This window comes from Fusarium oxysporum, chromosome 9 (genome assembly GCF_000149955.1).
Source record: "Fusarium oxysporum f. sp. lycopersici 4287 chromosome 9, whole genome shotgun sequence".
Lineage (NCBI taxonomy): Eukaryota > Fungi > Ascomycota > Sordariomycetes > Hypocreales > Nectriaceae > Fusarium > Fusarium oxysporum.
The window spans coordinates 435,588-457,691 of record NC_030994.1 but is presented as its reverse complement, the minus strand read 5'-3'; the positions used below and the strand labels follow the sequence as shown (position 1 = coordinate 457,691).

General features: G+C 47.0%; 11 protein-coding genes across 11 annotated transcripts; 7 read left to right on the top strand and 4 right to left on the bottom strand.

The window, feature by feature from the left end:
* Positions 1-537: 537 nt before the first annotated feature.
* On the top strand, positions 538-1,473 carry FOXG_09016 (uncharacterized protein; the record flags this gene model as incomplete). The annotated part of the gene is made up of 1 exon (XM_018388040.1): positions 538-1,473. One exon carries the CDS (start codon positions 538-540, stop codon positions 1,471-1,473), a length of 936 nt encoding a protein of 311 aa, XP_018246033.1.
* A 504-nt stretch (positions 1,474-1,977) lies between these two features.
* FOXG_09015 (uncharacterized protein) lies at positions 1,978-3,269 on the bottom strand (the record flags this gene model as incomplete). The annotated part of the gene is made up of 3 exons (XM_018388039.1): positions 1,978-1,980; positions 2,078-2,621; positions 2,785-3,269. The coding sequence occupies 3 exons, from the start codon at positions 3,267-3,269 to the stop codon at positions 1,978-1,980; spliced, it is 1,032 nt and encodes a 343-aa protein (XP_018246032.1).
* Positions 3,270-3,478: 209 nt separating this feature from the next.
* On the bottom strand, positions 3,479-4,063 carry FOXG_19968 (uncharacterized protein; the record flags this gene model as incomplete). The annotated part of the gene is made up of 1 exon (XM_018400234.1): positions 3,479-4,063. The coding sequence occupies one exon, from the start codon at positions 4,061-4,063 to the stop codon at positions 3,479-3,481; it is 585 nt and encodes a 194-aa protein (XP_018246031.1).
* Positions 4,064-5,047: 984 nt separating this feature from the next.
* On the bottom strand, positions 5,048-6,710 carry FOXG_09014 (uncharacterized protein; the record flags this gene model as incomplete). Its single annotated transcript, XM_018388038.1, has 2 exons — positions 5,048-6,426; positions 6,476-6,710. The coding sequence occupies 2 exons, from the start codon at positions 6,708-6,710 to the stop codon at positions 5,048-5,050; spliced, it is 1,614 nt and encodes a 537-aa protein (XP_018246030.1).
* A 572-nt stretch (positions 6,711-7,282) lies between these two features.
* Positions 7,283-7,765, top strand: FOXG_09013 (uncharacterized protein; the record flags this gene model as incomplete). Its single annotated transcript, XM_018388037.1, has 2 exons — positions 7,283-7,498; positions 7,562-7,765. The coding sequence occupies 2 exons, from the start codon at positions 7,283-7,285 to the stop codon at positions 7,763-7,765; spliced, it is 420 nt and encodes a 139-aa protein (XP_018246029.1).
* Positions 7,766-7,900: 135 nt separating this feature from the next.
* On the top strand, positions 7,901-8,539 carry FOXG_19967 (uncharacterized protein; the record flags this gene model as incomplete). Its single annotated transcript, XM_018400233.1, has 1 exon — positions 7,901-8,539. One exon carries the CDS (start codon positions 7,901-7,903, stop codon positions 8,537-8,539), a length of 639 nt encoding a protein of 212 aa, XP_018246028.1.
* A 1,637-nt stretch (positions 8,540-10,176) lies between these two features.
* Positions 10,177-10,771, top strand: FOXG_19966 (uncharacterized protein). Its single transcript, XM_018400232.1, has 3 exons — positions 10,177-10,442; positions 10,495-10,581; positions 10,632-10,771. The coding sequence occupies exons 1-3, from the start codon at positions 10,280-10,282 to the stop codon at positions 10,646-10,648; spliced, it is 267 nt and encodes an 88-aa protein (XP_018246027.1). The 5' UTR covers positions 10,177-10,279; the 3' UTR covers positions 10,649-10,771.
* Positions 10,772-11,247: 476 nt separating this feature from the next.
* On the top strand, positions 11,248-11,898 carry FOXG_09012 (uncharacterized protein; the record flags this gene model as incomplete). The annotated part of the gene is made up of 1 exon (XM_018388036.1): positions 11,248-11,898. The coding sequence occupies one exon, from the start codon at positions 11,248-11,250 to the stop codon at positions 11,896-11,898; it is 651 nt and encodes a 216-aa protein (XP_018246026.1).
* Positions 11,899-15,690: 3,792 nt separating this feature from the next.
* Positions 15,691-16,504, top strand: FOXG_09011 (uncharacterized protein; the record flags this gene model as incomplete). Its single annotated transcript, XM_018388035.1, has 2 exons — positions 15,691-15,934; positions 15,984-16,504. 2 exons carry the CDS (start codon positions 15,691-15,693, stop codon positions 16,502-16,504), a joined length of 765 nt encoding a protein of 254 aa, XP_018246025.1.
* Positions 16,505-16,721: 217 nt separating this feature from the next.
* Positions 16,722-17,791, bottom strand: FOXG_09010 (uncharacterized protein; the record flags this gene model as incomplete). Its single annotated transcript, XM_018388034.1, has 2 exons — positions 16,722-17,552; positions 17,600-17,791. The coding sequence occupies 2 exons, from the start codon at positions 17,789-17,791 to the stop codon at positions 16,722-16,724; spliced, it is 1,023 nt and encodes a 340-aa protein (XP_018246024.1).
* A 2,478-nt stretch (positions 17,792-20,269) lies between these two features.
* FOXG_19965 (uncharacterized protein) lies at positions 20,270-20,529 on the top strand (the record flags this gene model as incomplete). The annotated part of the gene is made up of 1 exon (XM_018400231.1): positions 20,270-20,529. One exon carries the CDS (start codon positions 20,270-20,272, stop codon positions 20,447-20,449), a length of 180 nt encoding a protein of 59 aa, XP_018246023.1. The 3' UTR covers positions 20,450-20,529.
* Between the last annotated feature and the right edge of the window lie 1,575 nt (positions 20,530-22,104).

Sequence of the window (22,104 nt, the reverse complement as noted above, 5' to 3'; positions counted from 1 at the left end):
ATTTCGAGCCTCTTGTAAATACGTAGCTCTTTGCACCGCCGGCATTCAAATCGATACAATTCCTATTACCATATCCAGAGGCAATAAGTCTTGGGACGTTGACCCTAAGCGATGAAGAGATTTAGGTAAGTTAGACTAAGCTTTGGGAATTCTTTTCTAAGTTAGGCGTCCTCTTCTACAGTCTGTTGTCCTTGCTCCGATCCAATCTTAGTACTTACTGATACAAAGCAACTGGTAAAACATTGCACACCAACCACAGACCAACCCACGCTTAGTCAAGTCTCTGATCTTTAAGCAAGATCTTTGTAAGTGCTTTCTCGAATCTAACACTAGTTGCTGATATCATTAGATCCCTCAACATGGAAACAGGCGACACCCAGAACTCGAGCGACATTCGAGACTGTTACGATTGTGAGGGCACCCACAGCCGCATCGCTGCGAGCATTCTCGACACCCGCCCCTCTCTGGCATGGCCGGAGGCAAACCTCCGGCCTGGACTGCTTGATTGTAGTATTGCATCGCATCTACAGTTTTGCAATGCTGGGTGAAGGTGTATCTGAGGATCTTGGCTGGGTTCAAGAGCCTGAGCATAAGAATCTAATATTGGGTCATGCCTGGCATATTTTTGGTGAGGGGCCAGAGGCTGTAGATAATGTCACCAAAGCGAGGGCTGAAGTCGAAAAGGCGCTGAGAGAAATTGGGCTTGAACCGGATGCTTCTTTTTATAACCTTTGCTGTTCAAGTCTCATGAACGACACGTTTTGGTCAAAGGATGTCTTTCGCCTGAGTGAGGCGCCTTTTAATGCAGGAACCAGTGAGACAATCGATCTTTCGAACGATGAGGTCGCTGAATCAAGTATCATTCACTGGTCTAACGGCCGCCTTGTTCCATCCATCGGACGACGTGACTGGCGCGGCATACCGGCATGCTTTGTACCCAGTCAGCCATGGGTCATAAGGGTGATGTTTGCATGCTCCGAGGTCGACCGAGACAACCCCTCTTTCTCGCACAAACGAAAATTTCTCTTGCCAATCTGGGATGAGATACAAGAGAGTCCAACCCTTGCCTTCGACAAGACGGACAAAGTCGAATACAAGCTCATCGCTGTAGTGCGTCTAAGGGACGAGAAGTTGGGGGGCAATGATTATGTTCGGACATATTCCCCGTATGGACCGAACATCATCCCCGAGTATGAACCTTCGACAATTATGTCCCAGAAGTGGTCGGCGGAATCGGAGGGGAAGCATATGCTCTTCTACGGACTACCTCCCACTGATCTACAGATGACCAACACCAATAATTTCCCTGAGGTCGCTGAGCCTGAGATTGTTGACGAAGCTCTGGTGGAGGACTTCAAAGAGTTCATGGCGAATTTGCGGGGCTCTGAGACATTGACCCAGGCTGAGGAAGAGCCTTCATCTTCAGTTACGGCTGTGACCTCGAGCCGTGGTCAATATGAAGGGCTACATTAGAAACTCTCTTCCAACGTTGAGGAGAGCTTAACCACTCATCCTCCCCCACCAGATTCTCCTCCTCCTCCCTTGGAACAAATATCAAGACACAGCGACAATACAGCAAGAGTGAACTTACAACAATAAGAAGGGAAGCGATCTGCAGATATCTCTTCTTCAGGACAGAGGAATAAAAAGAGGCATAGAGGTTCTTATAAATAAGCAGTTAAATATTAACAAGAATATTAGTTATATTACTAAATTACTAGCTGTATTATTAAATTACTAGTTATAATCTTTAACCACTAATTATAATCTTAAACTACTAGTTATAAAACAAATATTACTAGTTATAACATTAAACTACTAGTTATAAAATAAGTATTACTAGCTATAATATTAAAGTACTAGCTATATTATTAAATAACTAGTTATAATCTTAAATTATTAAATATAATATAAGTTTTATTAGTTATAATATTAAATTACTAGTTATATTATTAAGTAACTAGTTATAATCCTTAACTACTAGTTATAATATAAGTATTATTAGCTATAATATAAAACTATAATATCTTTATTATAGAATTTAATACTTTATTTACTAATCTAATAACAGCTTTACTTTATCTGCAAATGCCAATTTGTACAAGGGCTCAGTTCGCCTCACGACATTGTCTGAGCGAGACTCGAGACAACCCACACCAGTGATTGGGGTTTTAGCAGTGAACACGTCGTTGAGTTGTTGACGCTGAATCTTCGAACGAGGTATTCCAGTATCCACAATTGATCCGTCTTTCACACCGTTTGTGAAGTATGGAGAGTGTCGGAAGTCACCAGCATCCTGCAAATCACCCTCCTCGGTGGGTGACTTGTCTCGAGGGGACTGCTCAGGGATAATTCCTTGAGGAGATGTGTGCTTGGTGGCTTCGCGGTCATCGTTCTTCTCCCTGACTGAGTGATGGCCTTGGGAGGCTGGCTCATCATTATAGCTATCCATACCGTGATACGAGTCCATTGGTGACTCGCTTCGATTCCCTAACAGAGACTGGCGATCCTCGGACTCACCGCGCTCCCGGCGAAAAGACAACTGAGGTACGTCTGGCAAATCAGGATTGAACGGATAGTCTGCCAATTCTGACGGTTCGGCGGCTTTACATGCAGTTGAGCTCTGTTAGGTGCTGTTTTTCGGGGGGCGACCGCGTTTCTTCGCCGAGGCGGAATCGGGGGCATTCTCGGCCGATCGCTCGGTTGGTGCCATTTTGGTGACTTTATTCTTGATTATTTTGTCAGCCATTCACTGTCATGAGGTTCAATTTTCGTCAAACTCACAGTAATTCTCGTGTGTTGTTGCTGCTGCTGTTGTGTGGGGCATCACCATCGAAGATACCATCTGACCCAGGATCTTCCCCATCGCTTCGTCTTGAAGCTGGACGGTCAAGAGAGGGATCGGGATCAGGGGTGTTTCTCCTGGTGCCTGCTTCGTCATCGTCATTGTCGCGAACGATATTTCGAGAACGACAGTTACGTGAAGGACCCGCCACATCCTCGTCACTGCTTTCAGACTCAGATTTTGGGGTAGGCTCTCGTTCGTAATAGATGCGATGTCGGAACATGTCCTTGTATGCGAGCTCATAAAGAATAGGAAGCTTATCCTTTGTAGGGACATCCTTATCCGTGGTTCCTGCTGTCCACGCCTTGAGGGCTTCATCAGTACTGTAGTCCCACTCAAGTTTGAAGCCTGTAGAGGCTATAGCCTTCGAGACGACTTGAAGGTCCCACAGGGTGACTGGGACGACGGGGAAACCCTGGTACATTTCGTACTCAGGATCGACTGCAGGGGGGCAGACTCTTCATCGGACACGGCTCGGCCTATCTTGCAAAGTAGGTCTGATAGCGCTGACGGGACTCTGTCTTGTTCGAAGGCGTCCTGTCTGAACACTTGATGCATTTCATAGTAGGGGAGCACCAACGGAGTATCTCCACGCTCTTAGATGGCCTTGTTGAGGGCTCTGAGAGCGGGACATTAATTTGTCTTTTCGATCTCCCAGCAGCGACGATCATGCAGACGACATATGGCAGTCCAGCGCAGGACCAGGGCAAACAGATCAGGGTCCTGTTCCCAACAGGGATGCACCATGATCTTGGACAACTCGTTGCTGAACAGGACGGAGTATAGCACTTGATTGGCCATTCCGTTTGTTGACACCGGCTGGTATCGGAGCCTAAAGAAATGACAAGTGGTCACAGGCGCGAGCTTATACAGTCTGAGGCTGATCCTCAAGGTATTCAACAAAGCACTTCGCTGAGTGAAATCCCTGCAAGAGGACTTTGCGTCGGACCTGTCCCATTCGGCCACGATCTGCTTCTCATCTTCATCATCCCAATTTTCGATCGACTGAGAAATGAGGTCATGGTAGGCTTGACGCTCATTGCATGGGTCGATCTCCAAAGAGGCTTTTGCATCAAGCATCGACCTGGCGGTTAGCCGGCTGATAGCTTGAGGAGGCACTTGCGAATCGCGATCGGCTTTTGTTGGCCGACCCCTTTTCGCGGGCGGGGCTTGGAGAGATCCAGAGGCCGGTATCTTTCTATTTGGTCGCGAACTCATCTTGTTGTTGTTGTTGGTGGTGGTGGTGCTTTGTTGATGTTGATGAGTGGTGAGGAGGCGAAGCGGCAATCGAGCATTCAGTGTTGAGGTACCAAAGGTGGGGCCACCCGAAATGGGTTACGTTGAAGTAGGACTCAAAACGTAAGAACGACGTGGTCACGGTTCTTGATTTCACTCATGGTGCTTCAGGTATTAATCTGTACAGGCTAATGTTCAGGTAATCTGAGCTTGATCTTCAACAATCTCGAACTGATCTGTATCCCAGTATGTCATTTCCAACCTGTATCATCTCCTTCCAAATCAAATTACACATTCTCATTGAGTACACTGAGTTCATATTCCACGTATCCCTACCAACGTATCCAACCCACAACTCCCTTCATTTGGACATGACCTGCAGCTGGAACGTATTGGTGCTCAGCGATGACGCTGGTGCTCGCCGGGTCGCAAGATGCTTCTCAGTTCAAACTCATGGATGGGTCCATGGCTTCCGTAAACGATGTGAGCGGGTGCATGACTGTATAGGGACAGTTCATTCGGGAGACTTGTGACAAGGACGAAAGACGCGGAGGTCGATTGAAGGCTGCTCAAATTAGCTTTTGTTCCGCTGAGTTCTTGATTGGTATTCACCGTTTCACCCAGCTTCCCGGGCTGTGACCGATGAGTATTTTTGCATGGCTTGAAGATAATAGTGTCGCAGTTGAATATCCGGCAGTTGTATAGGTGAGGGGCTTTCGATGCACAGGATGCTTGACCTGGCTTCGTCAACATGCACTGAACCTCATCCATTTGAACCTGATGGAAATAAATCATTCATTGATGATGGCCTCATGATTCTACTTGTATCCTCCTCCCTCTCTCAACGCTTGTGAGTCTAGGTAAGGATGATACATGGCACTCGGTTTCACCGAACGCTTCCACTGAACCAGGATCTACCGTAGCTCGGTTCTTCTCCAGCGATAGCATCTCTTTCGAAGGATGTATCTAGTTGTTGCTGTCCTTGCTCATCATCGTATAAAACCAAGAGTATGCAGCATTCAGTGCCACTCGAGCCCAGGCGTCACGCGCGATGATAGTACGACCTTTTGTATGGTCGTTGCCCTCTCGGCGAACCCAGTTCTCGAGCAACAACTCAACATTATCAGGAGGTTGAGTGAGGATAGCATGGACCTCTGGAAGCCACTTGTCCATGTTCTCCCTGTTCATCCTCGCAGCGGCGGCGGCCTCGTCGGGGTTGTCGGTAATGTCTTGCCAGACCCCATGGAGATGTTGGTAGACATGAAAAGGTTCCGATTCCCCATGGCAAACCACCCACCGTTGATAGTCCCAAAGATAGTCAACCAGGCGGACAGGGCTGCCTCTGTACGCATCGACAATCCACGCGGCGACTCTCAACCAGTTGGATCGCACCCGTAGTCCGAATGGGATATCCCCCTCCGCATGGTTTTTCAATGGGCTGGGACCAACAATCAGAGATACGGGGTGATTCTCTTCGATCCTCCAGGCAATGACAATGTCCTCATCGATGAGCTTGTTGGTTGCGATTTTGTGGAAGTCGTGAAGAACAAGATCATGGAAGTCAAGCCAGTTTGGAAGGGCCAATTCAAAGGGGCCTAGGAGCGGTCCACCACGTGGCTTGTCGATGACCTCCCACCAGATCGTCTCACACAAGGAGTGGGATGGGAGTGCGGATCCTTTGACGTTTTCAAAGTTATGGATCCCCCAGTCCTCACGAATTGGGACAGGGTCCTTAGGATCGACGTAAGGAGAAAACAAGGGGGTCTCTTTAACGTCAGCAGCCCAATCGAAACCTGTCGGCAAGGTAGGCTGATTTCGAGCTTGCTGATCAGCTCCATTTCTCTGAGCCTCCTCGGTTTCAACTGCCTCTGTCGAGTCGACAGTTTCCTCCTTGGAAGCCTCGTGCTTCAGGGCCTCGATTTTGGCCAGCTCGGCATCAAAGAGATTCTGCGCAAGCTGTTGCTTGGCAGCCATCTCCTCAGCCTTCTTCTGTTGAGCTGCTCGTTTTTCAGCAGAGTCCAGTTGTGTCTTTCGAGTCCGCCAGGGAACACTGGCTTGATCCTGTGGTGCTACAGAAGGTTGTGAAACTCTCGCGGTAGTGGATTCGGGGCCCTGAGATGCCTTGGATGACTCTGCAGCCACCGAGGCAGCAGGGACTTGGTGCTCTTGGGCGTTGGAAGGCTCTGGGGGGATCGTTTCCCCGCCATCTTCACCCTCGGCAGGAGAATTGCGACGAAGCCAATCTCTGTAGACCAGAGAGGCCGGGGTCGTCAAGTCGACCTTTTTGGGAATGGTCTCTGACCAAGGCCATCGATTAGCCTCAGTTAGAACCTTCCCGCGTTTGACTGGATGCTGTTAGTTCACGTTACAAATACAGAGGAGGATGATACTTACGAACGTTATACCAGACGAGGGCGTCCACCTCGTACTCGAAGTACTGCTGGCTGATGGAGGTGTACCCATGTTTGTTCAATAACTGGCACAACATCTCAACGCACTTCTCGCGAGCCTTTGCGACCTTGTCACTATTCCAGAGACCAAGGTGCTTAAAGAACGCCTCCATATGGATGCGTCGAGAAGAAAGGTTGAGGGCATCAACCTTGGAGTGATTGTAAGCTGCAGAAGCCATTGTGTGTGTGTGTGTGTGTGTGTGTGTGTGTGCGTTTGTGTGCGTGTGTGTGCGTTTGTGTGCGTGTGTGTGAAATGTGTGCTGTGCTGTGCTTTGTTGTATGAAGGAGAGGGATTTGGTGTTTAGGAATTCAGAGTTAAATAAAGTCAAGGTGGGGCCCCCTCTCGTTTGCCTCTGCTTATTTGCATGCGGTTATTTGCACTGCTTGCACTTACTTTCATATGAGAGTTTTGATTGAGGCCTTAGTTAAACGCTTATCTACATTGCAATCTTTTGCTCATCAATCTTGACACTCTTCATCTTTACCATCTTCGCAACAATCATCGCTCGAACACAACCGCAAGTATGACATCCCCGGATTCTGATGCACGATTTTAACAACTTGATAGATTCGAAATGTCTTCAACAATGCTTTCCCAGCTCCGCAAGTTCCTCAAGCCATTCACTGAGAAGGTTTCCGAAGACGAGCCCCCGCTCGCTCCGGGCACATCCAGTAGCCTCCCTACCGTTTCGGTGCGGTGAGTCTGATGGAATCTATCAGAAAGGAATTCGTGAAGGGCGACTGTCCCAACATGAAGCTCTTTGTGGTCCCTGATTTGGAGAAGGATTTAGGGATCGAGCTTGACGAGGACGACGCAGTCAGGCCACTGATTCTGAAGTTCTCTGATCTCCTCGAGGCCCTACAGGCAACAAAGGAGATGGCGCTCTTGGGCGAGAAGTGGGGGTATCGCAATGCCAATATGGAATTGGATGGTTGGCAGCAGCACAAGCTTCTGCCTATCATGTTGGTACTATAACTTGACCCTCGAATGCCATCTGCCTGCGCTCTGTCGTTGATTGGCATCGTCAAGTGGGTAACTGCAATGTCCCTTGACCCAGATTCCGACATTCGCGTCTTGACAATGTCAGCTGAGAAGGATTTCAACTTTCTATCAAACGTTGTGTCTTTTACAGCTCCCGGCGTCAATGTCGCAAGTCTTAACCTGGCCGCTCATGGCGAGTTTGATCCAATCCAGCACTGCAAAATACCAACGGCAGGCGATCTCGATGCCTAAGCCGCCGGGATACTTGATTGCATGCGGAATAAACCTGAGAAGCGACGTTTTGTCATCTCTTTAAATGTCCATCTCTTCAAGCAATTGGACACCAAGATGACTAAAGACGAATAAAAACTCTTAAAGTCTGTTCTTATGGGTCCAGCTATTAGCGTCAAGCCGCTGGTACATCTGGAACGCTTTGCAAGTGGAGTTAAGACTTTCCTGCTGATAATCCGTGGAGAGTTATCTTCACTATCTCTGATGTTGGACGGTTTTGATGAGATTCACATCGTTCCAGGGTCTAGCGATGCTATGAGGCCGGAATGGGATAAGGCCAGGCGCAAGGTGGTGGTATACGCTCATCCAGCTTCACGAGAGGATCGGCAACTCCAGCGCTGGTGGATCCGACAGGATTCTATACCCGAGCGATTTATCTACCCTGACCAAGCACCTCAGACATTCCTTGAAGCTGGAGGTTCCCGACTCCGACTTGTCGAGAATGCTGAACTATGTGGATTTATCGCTGGGGTGTTTGATTATGCTTCTTGGGGCGTTGACGTTGACAAAGCCATCTCATGCTTTGTACGACAGACCCTAAGAATTCAAGAGATGTTGGAACGCCTTCGGATTCAACGTCTTCTTAAGTGTGACGGTTTGAGCCTTTCCCAGGATGAGGCCGTCACCTTTCGAGCAGTTCTGCCTTTGGGTTTGACCCCCGTCTCTCCATGCTGGTTGCCTTTGACTCTGGACCCCTTGTCCGCCGGGTCAAGGTCCAATTCGCTTGTATATTGAACCTTCGGCTAATTCAGAAGTTCAATATCACCAATGATGGGTGGAAGAAACCTGAGCCATACAAGCAGATCCTTGAAGGGTGCCATGGAACCGATATCTCCCTCGCTATGGACACTCTAGCCTTATGGTGGCGCCTGGATTGACCCCCAAGCCGACTTCCAGAGCAAATTGAGATAGAGAATATGATAGATTAATACAGTGTACACATAAGATAGCTCCTAGGATAAATATGGCCAGAGTTATCCTTGAATTAGTGATATATAAGTCCATTTGGGAACAACAGACTTATGTGTTATACGAGTTTAGAGCATAAATGAGAATAATTTGTGTAATTTTTATAAGGATAGATATGTTTGCCAGGGGAAAAGATGTGTTGGATAAGCCCGTATTTGAAGCTACCTGCGGTAGAAGTCAAACTCCACAGTGATGGACTCATGGTGATCGGAAAGGGCTTCAGGTGGTATATCTGGATTGAGAAGATGATGTTGGTGATAGGTAGCTTTACTGAAGTTCAGTGACAAGGTTCAACTTCGCCTTCTGTCTTGGTGTGAGTGATGACAAGGCAAGAGCCTCGATCCTATTCGGGAAAACACACCCTCCATGATTGGTTACTACTTTAAGCATAATCGGTTATTCCACGTGAGCCACGTGTCCTTCATGCAAGGGGTATCAGGGAAGTGATATCAACTTTATCAGGGGGAAGGTGTTGGACTCGGCTATGATTCCCAAGGGCCTCTGTTGCATGCTTCGCTCGAATCGGCGTTCCGGTGACTGTCAACGTGCCCGAGACTTGAGAGTTCAGTTTCCTTGTCACCAAGTATCATGCTAATTTGGGTTCCTTCAAGGTCATCGTGGCGTGCTATCACATCCGCCACCAGCAAGTAGGTCACAACTTCCGGTACACAGGCCGACGAAGCGAACCCGATGGGGACATAATGCTGCAATCAACCTATTTAGAGGTTTGTAATCGGCCTTGTTTAGTGAAGATGACTTTCTATGGGCATGACTGTACATATTGATGTTTTTTGGGCCACTTGGTAAGATGTCCTTGCCGCCAAATTCCTTTCATTAAATGCAGGACACTCTCGACTGGAACTGTGGTGGCACGTCCAGATTCAGATGTAGTTCACTCCAACAACAAGAATTCGAGAGCCTCTATTTTAACAATATGATCACCATGACCTTCGAATTTAAACACCTTCAATGTGTCCTCAATGGAAACTTGGATTCTGACTGTAGTTCTCTTGGGTTTGAGATTTACCAGCAAGGCGATATGTGCCAGGGACTTCCAACACCACCCCCCTTGAGTTCCTCAGCCATGCCTTGTGTCAGTTTCCATTTCCTCCTCATTATTGCAACATAATTAAGCGATTGTATCTCAAGTCCCTGAGTCTGATGACTCTCGTGGTATAACTGACTCCTAAGCTCTGAGCTGCCAGCGTAAGGCACTTCCACCATTCTGCACCACCTTGAATCAGACCCCTCCTCGCTTGGTCATTCACTCGCATTCATTAAGCAACAATAGATTCACAAGGAACAATAGAAACGTGAGCCTGAGGCCAAGCTCAACTGAACCTGGGTATATAAACCTCTCTGCCCTCCCTCTGTCTTCGATTTTCTTTTCTCCTCAGCCATCAACACAATCGCGCCCGCTGGCTGTTCGTTTTCTGTCTCCCACCTAAGACCAATACATTTCCCAGACACATCAAATCCCTTTACCGATCTTCCACCACTACTACCATGTCTGCCGACCAGACCAACATCACTTCCGTCACCCCTGTCCCCGGTGGTGGCTACTGTGGTGTGATTGCTGACAGCAGTCCCATCTACGACCTGGCCATGCGCACCATGCAAGAGACTGGTGCTACGTCTGTCCGATTCCAGCTCTGGGCTGAGGAGCCTGGTAAGTCAAAACTTTGTCACTGTGGCTTTACCATACTAATACTGTTTGCCAGGCGCTGACAATCCCTTCATGATCACTAGTGTCATCGACCGCTCTGGTGCTATCCGTGTCGTCTCTCGTGGCCCTGGTGTCCCTCCTAGTAAGTTATTCGTTGACATCTCTGTCCATGCCATACTAATAATGATACAGCCAATTCCAACAACTAGTTCTACAAAGTACTTGTCGCGTGAGGAACATGGCGGAACGGATGGAAAGAAGGTTTCGGGCTGGCAACAGCAGGTGAAGGATCGGAGCGAAGGAACAGTAGTTGAATTCAACCATTCACGTCCGCATCATAGTTCTTTGGCTTTGTGACTGATGTTCGTCTTTTCCCAAGTGCATTGCCATGTCTTTGTTTATGCTTGACTCCCCATTTGAGAATTCACGTCACTCGGCTTTCATGTTTGCTTTACCACAGTATGAAGGCTCTTGATATTCTCTTTGCATGGTACCTCGACGTACCGCCAGCCGCTTTGCACTGCCAACCTCAAAGTTGACTCAACTCACTGCTTGCCTCAAGTGTTGAGTGCTGCCAGTGGACTTATCTTGCTTGACAGTCTCAATAATTCACGAGCAGTGATTACCTATCAACGAGCCATTCAGGCATCCAGGCGGTCCAGTCCGTCTGTACCGCCCAGCCTGAGCATTTCTCAACACCAGAATTTATTCTCCTGCAAAGATTTCCCCACGTAACACCTCTCAACGCAACACCATTCAGACTACACAACCACACCACAGACCGCACAATCATCTCAAAGCCCTCACCATGTCTTCCGCAATTGTTCCACCAACCTTCGATCACTCCAACGTTGACTTTCTCAAAGTTGGCCCTCGCCGCGCCCATATGAAGGCGTATTTCCTTCACTTTGGCCTCTGGAATGAGGAGCGGGTGAAGGCTTGTCGCGATTACAGTGAAGAGCAAACTTGTTTGATGGCGTATAAGGACAATTATACGCAAATCAATCAAGTTACCTTTGAGTTTATTGTTGACTATTTCGTATGGTACAACTTACTCAAGGTGGGCAACGCACTTGATCAAGGTCATGACTGGCCTTGGTCCATTGATGCCGCGCCTGACAAGACGGACGTGACCATCGACGGCGCCTCTGAGTGCTACAGAGAGTGGCGGCGTCGGAAGGCAACTGCCAGGTTGGATCAAATCATTGCCACAGGGCGGATCCTCAACCTCAACGTCCTCCACAGGTATCGCCACTACATACCCCCAGACACTCTTGTCGAATGTCTTTTCGGCGGGGTCTCCACCCAATTTCCCCATCATCGGATCAAGGATCTCGACATCACAGAGTTGCAACGCTATGTTGTGGGACTTGTCGAGGGTGCGTTCCCGTCGCGTGCCAAGTTTTACACCACCGACGACATTCTTCTGCGAACCAAGTTCAAGCTCATCCGAGGATAGTGAATGGTACCGTGGCGGGAGGTTAAGGAACAAAGAAGGCGGCATGAGCACCAACGTCGGGCATGTACGACATTGGAGGCATAATGGTTGATTTCACAAGTCATGGTTTGAAGAACTCTAGTCTAGTCGAATTGGAGGTCACGTTTATTCATATTTGGAACGAGTGAAAGTTGATTCAAGTCTGTCTGGAAGGTACAGGACTCAAACAGTCAGCAAGGAAAGCAAAAGCACAAGGAACAATTTCGTATTGAGATTCGTCGTTGAGGGGCTTGCTACCTTCGCGGACCTTCGAGAAACGGCCCTTTACTATTATCACATCAATGCGGATATCCAGTATCCAGAAGCACGAGATCGAATATCTTGCTCTAAAATTAAGCCTGCCGTATTATCACATCCCGCGCATTTTATAGCAGGTTCGGTATTCAGGTTACCCCTAAGACTAATCTTAAGCTTATATCTAAGCGCTTAAAGTATTTTTTGTATTTAGCACCGATAGGGTTAGCATATAAATTAAATCAGATATTCCCCGACTTGCTGTATTATCCTATAAATATAAACGAAACTATAAGCTTAACGCCGAGTAGTATAAAGCAAGAACTATAGCATCTCTATACTAGTAGCCTAAAGCTTTATTTATTATTAAGTAAGGGAAGATATTACTTATTAAGTTATAATTAAATTAACATATAAGTGCTCCGTAGGTATATACTAATCTCAAGGTATATATACCTTCTGTCTAACTTCAACTTAATGCGATATTCGTTTCTCTCTAATATTAAACTCTTAGAGCAATTAACAAAATAGATACGCAACAAGAGACTAGTTATATACTAGACCTTAAACAACTCGACCTTATCCTTAGTTATATCCCTAACCTAGACGGCGCAAAGCTCCTTCGTAACCAATCTGTGTCTGCCTGTCAGATTGTGGAGGCGAAGGCAGATGAGGTTGAAGCCATCCATGGAAGAGCAGAGAGTCGGTCGCAGCTCCTCCAAGCGCAGTTTGAAGAGTTTAACGCTGAGCGAGAAGCCTTCCGAGAGCAGATGGATCAGGAGATTAAGAAGCTCAAAGCTGAGCAAGTCAAGTTCGAGAACCTTGCTCGAACACTGGGTTCACAGTTCCATGAACCTACCTCAAATATGGCCGGAGCAAAGTTTGCCGTCCCCAGCGCCGCTGTCCGAGTCGTCTGAGTCATCCGAGTCATGGTTTGATGCGACAAACTCGAACATGGGCTTGAGGAACTTTTGAAACTCTAAGAGCACAGTTATAGAGATTGTGTCTATATTGATCTGTTAATAGAGGACCGCGAGTTGGTGTTATATTATATACAGAGTTCTGCTTGGTAGCTGTTATGGAAATTGTGAATTGAACTGAAATGATGAAGGCCGATGCAAGACAGGTGAGCACGAGCCGCTAAATCGTCGGTTAATTAGCCGGTAGATTCATTTACTGTGATGTAACGACATTCTGGCTGACTGTGTTGATGCCAGAGCACGCAGGCTGCCAGCACTGTCCAGCCACTTGATCAGAGTGCCAATTCAAGTCTTCGCTTGTTTTGATCTACGGAACCTGATCAAGTTGCTTCATTGTGGTGATTCGAGTTGTTAGGCACAGATCGACACACGAACACGGTCATGGCCATGTATGCGCCCATCGTTTGAGGAAATGTCGATATGACCTTCAATTTCTCATTCGTAACGACGTCCCCTAACTCAATTCCGTGCTTATTCCACTTGCTTACATCTCAACTTCTACATACAGATACCTTCGCTTGATAACCATTCCTTCGATTAAGAAATACGACCTTCACGCTCTTGCAATAACACAAGTTCCCACCTCTTCCCAAGACACACTGGAGACTCACGCAGTACCTTGCCAAGACGCACAGCTGGTCTCATCACCACAACTTCAACGTAACTGCGTTGACCGTCCTCTGATCGCCATGAAGTGATCGTTTCCTCGCTTTCGAGAAGCAGCTTTGTCGAGCAATAGAGATGTGAGTCTCCACTCCAGATTACAAAGACATGGTAGAACAGTGGATCAGCAAGGATCCACGTCAAAGGCTTAGCGTATGATCATGTTACCACTTCGAGACACGGCATCATTGATGATTGGATGGCCTTGAAGTGTAAACCTTTGTTGGGTTTGATGGACCAACTGTTTTTGCGGAGTTGGGGACCCGGGGGATACAGCGCGACCTACTGTTATGGCTGAAAGAAATGTTCCAACAAGTGAAGCTGGGCTTCGATAGATGGACTGGAAAAGGGTAGGGAGTCACAGTGGCCGCACAAAGCATCGTTTTAGAAGAGACACAGGCTGGTCATGGCAGCCGACCGAGACTTTGGCGAGTGGTGTATGGTAGGTTGCTGACCTGCTGAAGGAAAATAGTCTCATCTTTCGTTGCTGATGCCAAGATCTGATTGACGAACCAAGCGACAGCTCTAGACGTCTAGCTTCAAATGATCCATTATACTCAATGCTTGACACCTTGACATGGCTTGAAAGTCACAAGAGGATCACATACGGCTTGAATAGATATTTATTTTCAGATATGTCAATACCAGAAGCCCTAGCACAGTTTGGGCGGACAACCTTGAGACAAAGTTGAGAGACATCAGATGGTAGTTAATGATAGAGAATACTCCTTTAAATGTTCAGGATAAAACCCGTGTGATGACTATAAGCTATCAGACTCTGGCCCTAGCTCCCCCTAGATGATGGAAAAGAACATGTTGACGTTGATAACGTATCTGTTCTTCTGCAAGTCTACTGGATATTCTAAGATTGCTCCTGTCAACGGCTCGAACTCAAAATGAGAACAGCCTTTTCATTGAAGTCTTTAGACCCCTGGATGGGCCACGTCGACGGGTTGTCCTTTATGTGCCAGGCTAACCATTTTGCATCAACAAGACCGAGTTAGTCAAAGCATCAATGTACCCTCCGACTCAGTAGATACGTGATTATATCTACTGACCTGCACTCAAAGCTCAGCATCGAATACCGGGTTACACCCTGACGACAACATGTAGCTTTGTATGAAAACAGCCAACCGAAAGATGGCTATTTTCTCAAGGATGATCAAAAAATATAGGAATTGTGAATACTATTGCATTTCCAGATTTCTAAATACTTTTATAATGATTGTGAGGTGGTCTGCTGGTATGGGTCATTGTTGATTTGGTGATGCAGGATGGCTAAGCGTAGGAACACTGACATCTTCGTTAAACACATAAAAACATACTCAAACACCCATCGTAGCAGATACGTGAAAACAGCAATTGTGACATCAATCAAAGCGTATTTTTTCTGTAACTATACATGTAGCTTGAATTTTGGCTATATCTGTCATTGTTTCCCTCTGTAATTCTGTGCCACAACCTGTTCTGACAGCATAATTAATTAATCTCGCCACTTTCAATCTCATGCCTGCATCGAGAAACTCTGGTTAATATTCGACCGTGGTGTCACAGTCTCAATGGTGCAAGATTAATAGTAATTAACGGAGATTAACTACTCTCTTCTGGTGCTGATTTTCGCGGCAGTGGTTGTGGTAATATAAAGATTTACACTGTCCTTATAGACATGGCTGATTGCTTGTTGGCTGTATGCCTTTCTAAATACCGAGTGAATACTGCTGACTAAGGTAAGCAGCGTTGAAGTCGCACGCGCCAACTACATCCCACAGTATCTCTGCCTCAGCTTCTCACATACCAACATCACATTCACTCGCGCGTAAGTTCAATAAACGACCACCAACAGTCATACTTGTTTGAGCTGACATATTCGTAGAAAATGAATCAATCATCAAACCAGCGCCCCCAAGCAGGAGGGGTTCACCCCTTGGATACGTTTGCTCGCCGGGCCTATCTACGGGCGCATCTTGAGTTTTTTAGAGTCTGGGATGAGGCCAAGTGGGAGGGCCTCTCCAAAACCGCAGAGACCGCACTCTGCAAAGGTATTTCCAAGATGGGATACCGGTCGGTCCCAGTGGTGTTCTTCGACCACTCTGTCGATGAGATGGTCTGGGAACAGTACTGTAAGTAAAAGTAAATCTCGAAGCATCATGGATTCTGACAGTAATTTAGTCGCCCAGTTGCAGTTCGAGGACCCTGATGAGCATTGCTGGCCTTGGGGTCTCGAACCAGATGTCATGGACATGCGTGGCGGCATCTGCCATTTCTACAAGAACTGGCGAGAGGAGAGAGGATTGCTGGTGGATGGACCAGAGGCTCAAACGCCTACCATCGACAAGCCTGCCCCGGTCATCGCTACGAAGGCCTCCTCCAGCCCCTCCCCTTCGCCTACTGCTAGCAAGCAGTCGGCGCCGTCACCTGGTCCCAGTAACCGGTTTCGCTCAGAACGTGCCGCCAGGAAGCAGCCAGCTTCCAAGCCTAGTCCAAGCAGCCGGGTTCCCTCATCTGGACAATCGAGCCAGAAGTCCACAGCTGCTCCTGGCACACAGGAGCCGGTGCTCTTGTCGCAGAGACAGGCACTCAACCCTACCGCCTCACAATGGGGCCGTGGGTCGACTCGTGGACGAGGACAAGGGGTACAGACGTTGCAGAGCAGAAGATGGCGTACTGATCAACAAAGATCCACGATTTGATCGCGTTCACCGTTTCCTGACGCGTCACGGCATTCAGGATGATACAAGTACCAATCTTTGAAAGGCAGCACAGAGAACTTGATAATGGAAAGGCAAGCTCGTTGAGGCATATTTGCGGTTTTGGGGGAAAGTACAAGGGCATGCAGGGTATACTACTAGGTTTAAGAATTCACTCATTCATAACCATTAATTAGAATATTGTATTAAAAAGAACCATTTATAATCTTTTCTTACGCGCTTCAACAGCGCTCTCTCCATATCCCTCCTTATTCCTCAGACTTGGGTTACGGCCCCTTAAACCTGGCCCTTGGAAACTCTCTCTGTTTGAGACAGGGATTGGTGTTTGCAGACGGCTGGGAAATGAGAAACCTGGCGGATAAGTCGATAAGATACCCAGATCCTTGCTATCACGTTGAGGGGCTTCTTCAGGCTGCGGCAAGGGGGGGTCAACAGGGGTTGGCGTCCGGGCGCGATTGGCCGACCGAACTGCTTGATTGAGCCTCTCGTTCTCTTTCTGAAGATACTTGATGACTTCTGCCTGCTCAGACTGCGTGGCCTCGAACTGGGATAACCGTTCGGATAGGGCTTGGTCACCTGTCTCGCGAGAGTTGAGCCTGGCTTTCAACTCATTGATGAGAAGAGCCTGTCCTGTTAGCGCCTTGGCATGCTCAGTCTTCAAAGCCGTAATGGCATCGCTATGTTTACAATTCATAGCCTCCATAGCCGCGGCATGCTGAGTCTTCAAGCCTTCAATAGCGACACTTTGCTCGGTTGTGAGACGTTCGATCAAACGGCCTCGCTCGGTCTCTGTATCGAGGTGCTGGCGAAATTGAGCCATTTCTCGGCGAACTTGTTCCATCTCATCAGCAGTTGGGCACTGGATCATCATGTCATCCCGTCGGAATCTAGTCGGTGCAGGAGAGTCTCGTCGACGTTCCTCTTGGACCTGGGGCGTGGAATCATCGCCTCCCAGGGCGATTTCACCTTGATCCGGCAAATAGCCATTTTCATCGAAGCCACGTTGCTCACTCGACGAACTGCGATCCCACTGGCCCTCTTGATCTGGAAAAAGGGCAGACGAAGTAATCGGGGCACCTTGCTGGCTGGTTGATCGTCGATCGGGAGCTTGCTGGGAACGAGAGCGAGGCCGAAGAGCTGCAAGGTTGCTTTCACGAAAGGGAGGGCTTCGCGAGCGGCTAGCACCTCCTCGAAGATCTCTCGGGGCTGCTCTAGATCGACTGGCTGCTTCCTCCAAATCCTAGTCGAAAGAAGTGCTCGCAGAACCATGCAGCTGAGGTCGTTTCATCTTCTTGAGTCGTTGCTTGCAGGCACGAGCATCAAACTCACGAAGTTGGTCCCTGGTAGGCACTTCGTCCCTCTTCAAAGCCTTGAAAACAAGGCGCTTCCGTCGAACGGTTCAGTAAGTCGTGACTTATCGCAAAGCGCGATAGTAGAAATGGCTGTGAGGACAGGTTTGACAGGCGAGCCAACTTCTTCCTCAAACAGCAGAATCACCTCGTAGGCTGAACTGTAGGAAATTAATTACAAGCGGGGTGACAAGGGTTTTGAGAAATGAGGCGCGATATCGCATGAGCATCGAAGGTCGTGAATTGCTGTTGCTTCGCTTTGAAGACACGTTTACTGGCGCTTGAGACCACTGTGTTGGTATAAATGTTCCTGAAGCGGGTTCATGTCAGCAAACGTTATACGATGATTGATATCTCGTGAGTTCCCACATAGAACTGCGATCGATGGCGGCCGCGCGTGCTACAATAATGTCGATTGCTGGGGGTCTCGAAACTCGCCGAAGAGCTTCAGTGGGTTGGCGCGTGGAACATCGAGGGAACGGACGTGATGACGACAGCTGCAGAAGTGAATTAATTGCGACCCACCTGGATGGTTGCTGATGGGTGGTGGTGGGGGCGCGATGCAAAGAAAAATAACAACATTGTCGAATTATAGTGGATTTAGTGGACGAGGCGCCTAAAAGTACAGGTGGGTGCCGGGATCTCCGATGGCGGCTTGCCAACTCGGAGCAGCCCGAAACCCATTCATACCCTACACCAACTCCCACTGAGCTACCAGAGCCATACCTTATCTTCAGCTCCTAGTTTCAAGACGCATATCTACTGTTTTCTGTGATATCGACTTATATACAGTGACTGATGCTCTTTGTTATTTGAGCACTTCACTGACTTGAAGCGTGCGTCAACCTGAAACATGTTCTCGACTGTCGAAATGCCCTCAGCTGTACAGTCAGTCACCCTAAACAGCACAGTTGCATCCTCTAATTTTAGTCAATGAATTTAACAGGTATCTCTTTAATTAAACGTGATCTAACATGGAAAACTATTATGTTACCATTTTTATATACCTGATATCCTCATCTTATGGTGAAGGATGGTAAAGTTGCTCCAGATCGCGGGCCTGCATATGAACCTAAATAAATAATAGAGATGTTTATTAATAAAAATACTAATAAAGGTTAAATTTCAGCAGATGTTTTACAGGTAGTTATAGAATGGTATCTAAAATATGAATTTTGCCTTAGTTACCGGCAAGATTATATCCGCTGGTTGATGCATGTTTATGACACATGTTATAGTCGAGAAGTATAGCAAAAGGTTCATAATTACACGACGCTTGACCATGAGCTGATATGCAATTAAGAAAGTATATAAGTTCAAATTAAGAATCATTATTAATTACATCCTTTGTCATTGTTCAGATCTAAATACTACCTTAAATATATTACATATAACCATACTTGGTTTTAGATAGCGGTTGAAGTTAACGACAAGAGTTACTCGATAAATCTCGAGTAAACACTGATGAAAACACCAACTAGGAACATAAATTACATGTGGCTAGCCAAAGTGAACGGTTATTGTTATAATTAACTGACTCGAGAGAAATGTTGGAAGCCACATGACAGGTGATGCACCTTGGTTGTCTAAAGACCCACTCCACATTTCACCTCAAAGTCGGCTCATCCTCGGCTCATCCTCACCATTCAACCACATCAGTGACCTCACCTCCGTTTGACTTCATTCTACTTGTATCTCAATCATATCTCAACTTCAGGATAAGCCTCCCACTTGTACTGCAGGACTATCATCCTCTATACACATCCTCCATGAAGACACACCTCTCGACATCTGCATGAGATCCGCGTCAAAATAAGATGCTTGCAAATATAACATCAACACCACACCGTCCAGCAGTACTAGAATCGGACGGAGAACTCCGAACCATCACTTTATCTCCGATCAAATCGCAATGGCAGTTTCGGACCTGGGCAAGAAAGAGATCTTACAGCAAGGACGGTCGGATGCGCGCCTGGCGAAATCAAACAGCCTCTCGGATTGATGCTTGTGACTTCTCAACCAAAGAGAGCCTTCGATACCATCCCGGAGGAGACCGCTCTCCACTCTTGTGGGTGTTAATCTGTCCAGAAGCTCTGAATTTGTTAAAGACCTTCACTAGGGATTGCGCCCTCAAGCGCACAGCTCTTCGCCAAGCGCGCTCTGTCACCCCTAGACTCCAATCGGCAAACAGGTCTTGGACCTGCCCCCACGACAGCTACAACCCTATGTTCACCCTTGTCAATCTCACAGCACCAGGGTACCCATCTCTGTATTCCAACCTCGCAGATGCCCGGATCAACCAGCGATTTAGCCGTCTCACGATCTATTTCATCTACGGCCTGGATTTGCCACCTAGAGGCAGCTTGCCGATGCTTTGAAGTGCTGCGCTGACAGGTTGATGGCTCTTCCGAAGAACATTAAATGGACGGAGAAGCTCGATGAACTGAGGAAAGTTCATTCGAGGCTGCGAGATGACCTGAGAAAGAAGGAAGAGAACTTGAAACTCTTGGACCTACTCCTCGATATCCAGAAAATGGTATTTGAAGAGACTGGTAAGCCCATCATTCGCTTGAAGTGAGGATACGAGACCTCTGATGAGGTGTTATAAGGTTTTCATAAGATATCACTTCCAATATCATGGGCATTTCTGTTCTCGCGGCTAAAATTACCTGTGACCAACCTGTGACCATGAGCATTGCGTAATTTCATTCTCTTCCCAGTCTATTGGCCATTAGTGATCAATCAGGACTTCAGTCCGACTCGACCATTGCTACACCTATTGTGGATTCCTGAAACAGGTGAGCATGCTCATGGAAAGTTGGTTAAGCCATGATATTAGCAAATTTGGTCCGAAAGCTCTCGCTATCGCTATAATATCGCCTTGTTAGGATTCGAAAATCGCACCCAAACTTGACGGCGGTGATGCTAAGAAGCTGTTCATTTCCGTACATATCAATCACGAAGAGTTAGGTTAATTGTGCTAAAACAAAATATCAAGCGAATTGTGTTGGCATTTTCTTCTATCAAACTTGGCAGCATCAACACCTGCACCCATTTACATGAAGCCTTAGCACAAGTTAGAGGCACTGGAGAGGTTTGCATCCAATGAGCCGTTTGGTCACCAATCAGGCAAAGCCCTATCGCAAACTTCGTTCCGTTTTCATAGATGACGTCAAAGTGAAATGTTCCATAAAGGTTCATGATCAAACAGAAGTGAAATGGATACGGAAGCCAAACAAAATTGGACCACATGGCAATCCAGACTAACCCAAACTTGGAGTGTCACTCTAGATTCAAGGCGCTCATGCAGTGAGAATAGTCCCAAACTTGACCGAGCTATCAATAATCCACAAATCGGCTCTGTAACGTGAATGCGAGAAAGACGTAACTACGCAATGTTTCATCAAGTATTAGGCTCAAGGAAAGATGTCAGTTGAATCAAACATCAAAATACCACTCAGTTACGGGTTGGTTTGCTTATTGCGGCCAAAGAAAGCCATAGATGGTTGAAAGTTTGTCCAGATGGCAACTCGTCAGTTCCCAAGCAAGTTGCAAGCACAGCGGCACATTCAATGGCCAAAGTGAGTCATACAAGTCAATCACAATCATTGATATCTTCATAGCACTAGTCAACGTTAATTGCTTGTTTGAAGGTAAAGTCTTTCCTACAAGACAATAAAACACCAAATGACCACATGTTTGCCATTGACAAATCTGACTGAAAAAACACCGTTAGTGCCTAGACTGAGCAACTTTTTATATACAAGCGGATTTCTTGAACGCGGTTAATCTACCATCATCAGTATGATGAACGGTAATTTCGATTTAGTCGTTTTATTTGTGGTACATACAAGCAGCAATTTCACTTGCTATATTACAGCTGACCTAGGTACAAGCACATAAAATCTTCAACAAAGAGACTTAGATTACAGACTTTATATCTTCTATTGTCTTCTTTTATCTTCGCTGCTTAGCCTCTGTTCAAGTATAAAAAGATCGCCTTATTCCTTCTCTTTCCTTCTATTTATTATAGTTACCGACTCTCTGCGTACTTAGAGTTATGACTTATTCTTATATCCACTCAACTTCCCCTCTGTATATAATACTTGGAGCCGTGTATAACTGTCTCGCACAAGAACCGACTCTCTCATACGATGACAACAACCAGTAGTATAGATTGCGTGCGGTGAAGGTCAAAGCTCGAGTTGAAGGACATCGCGAAATAAAGTGGAG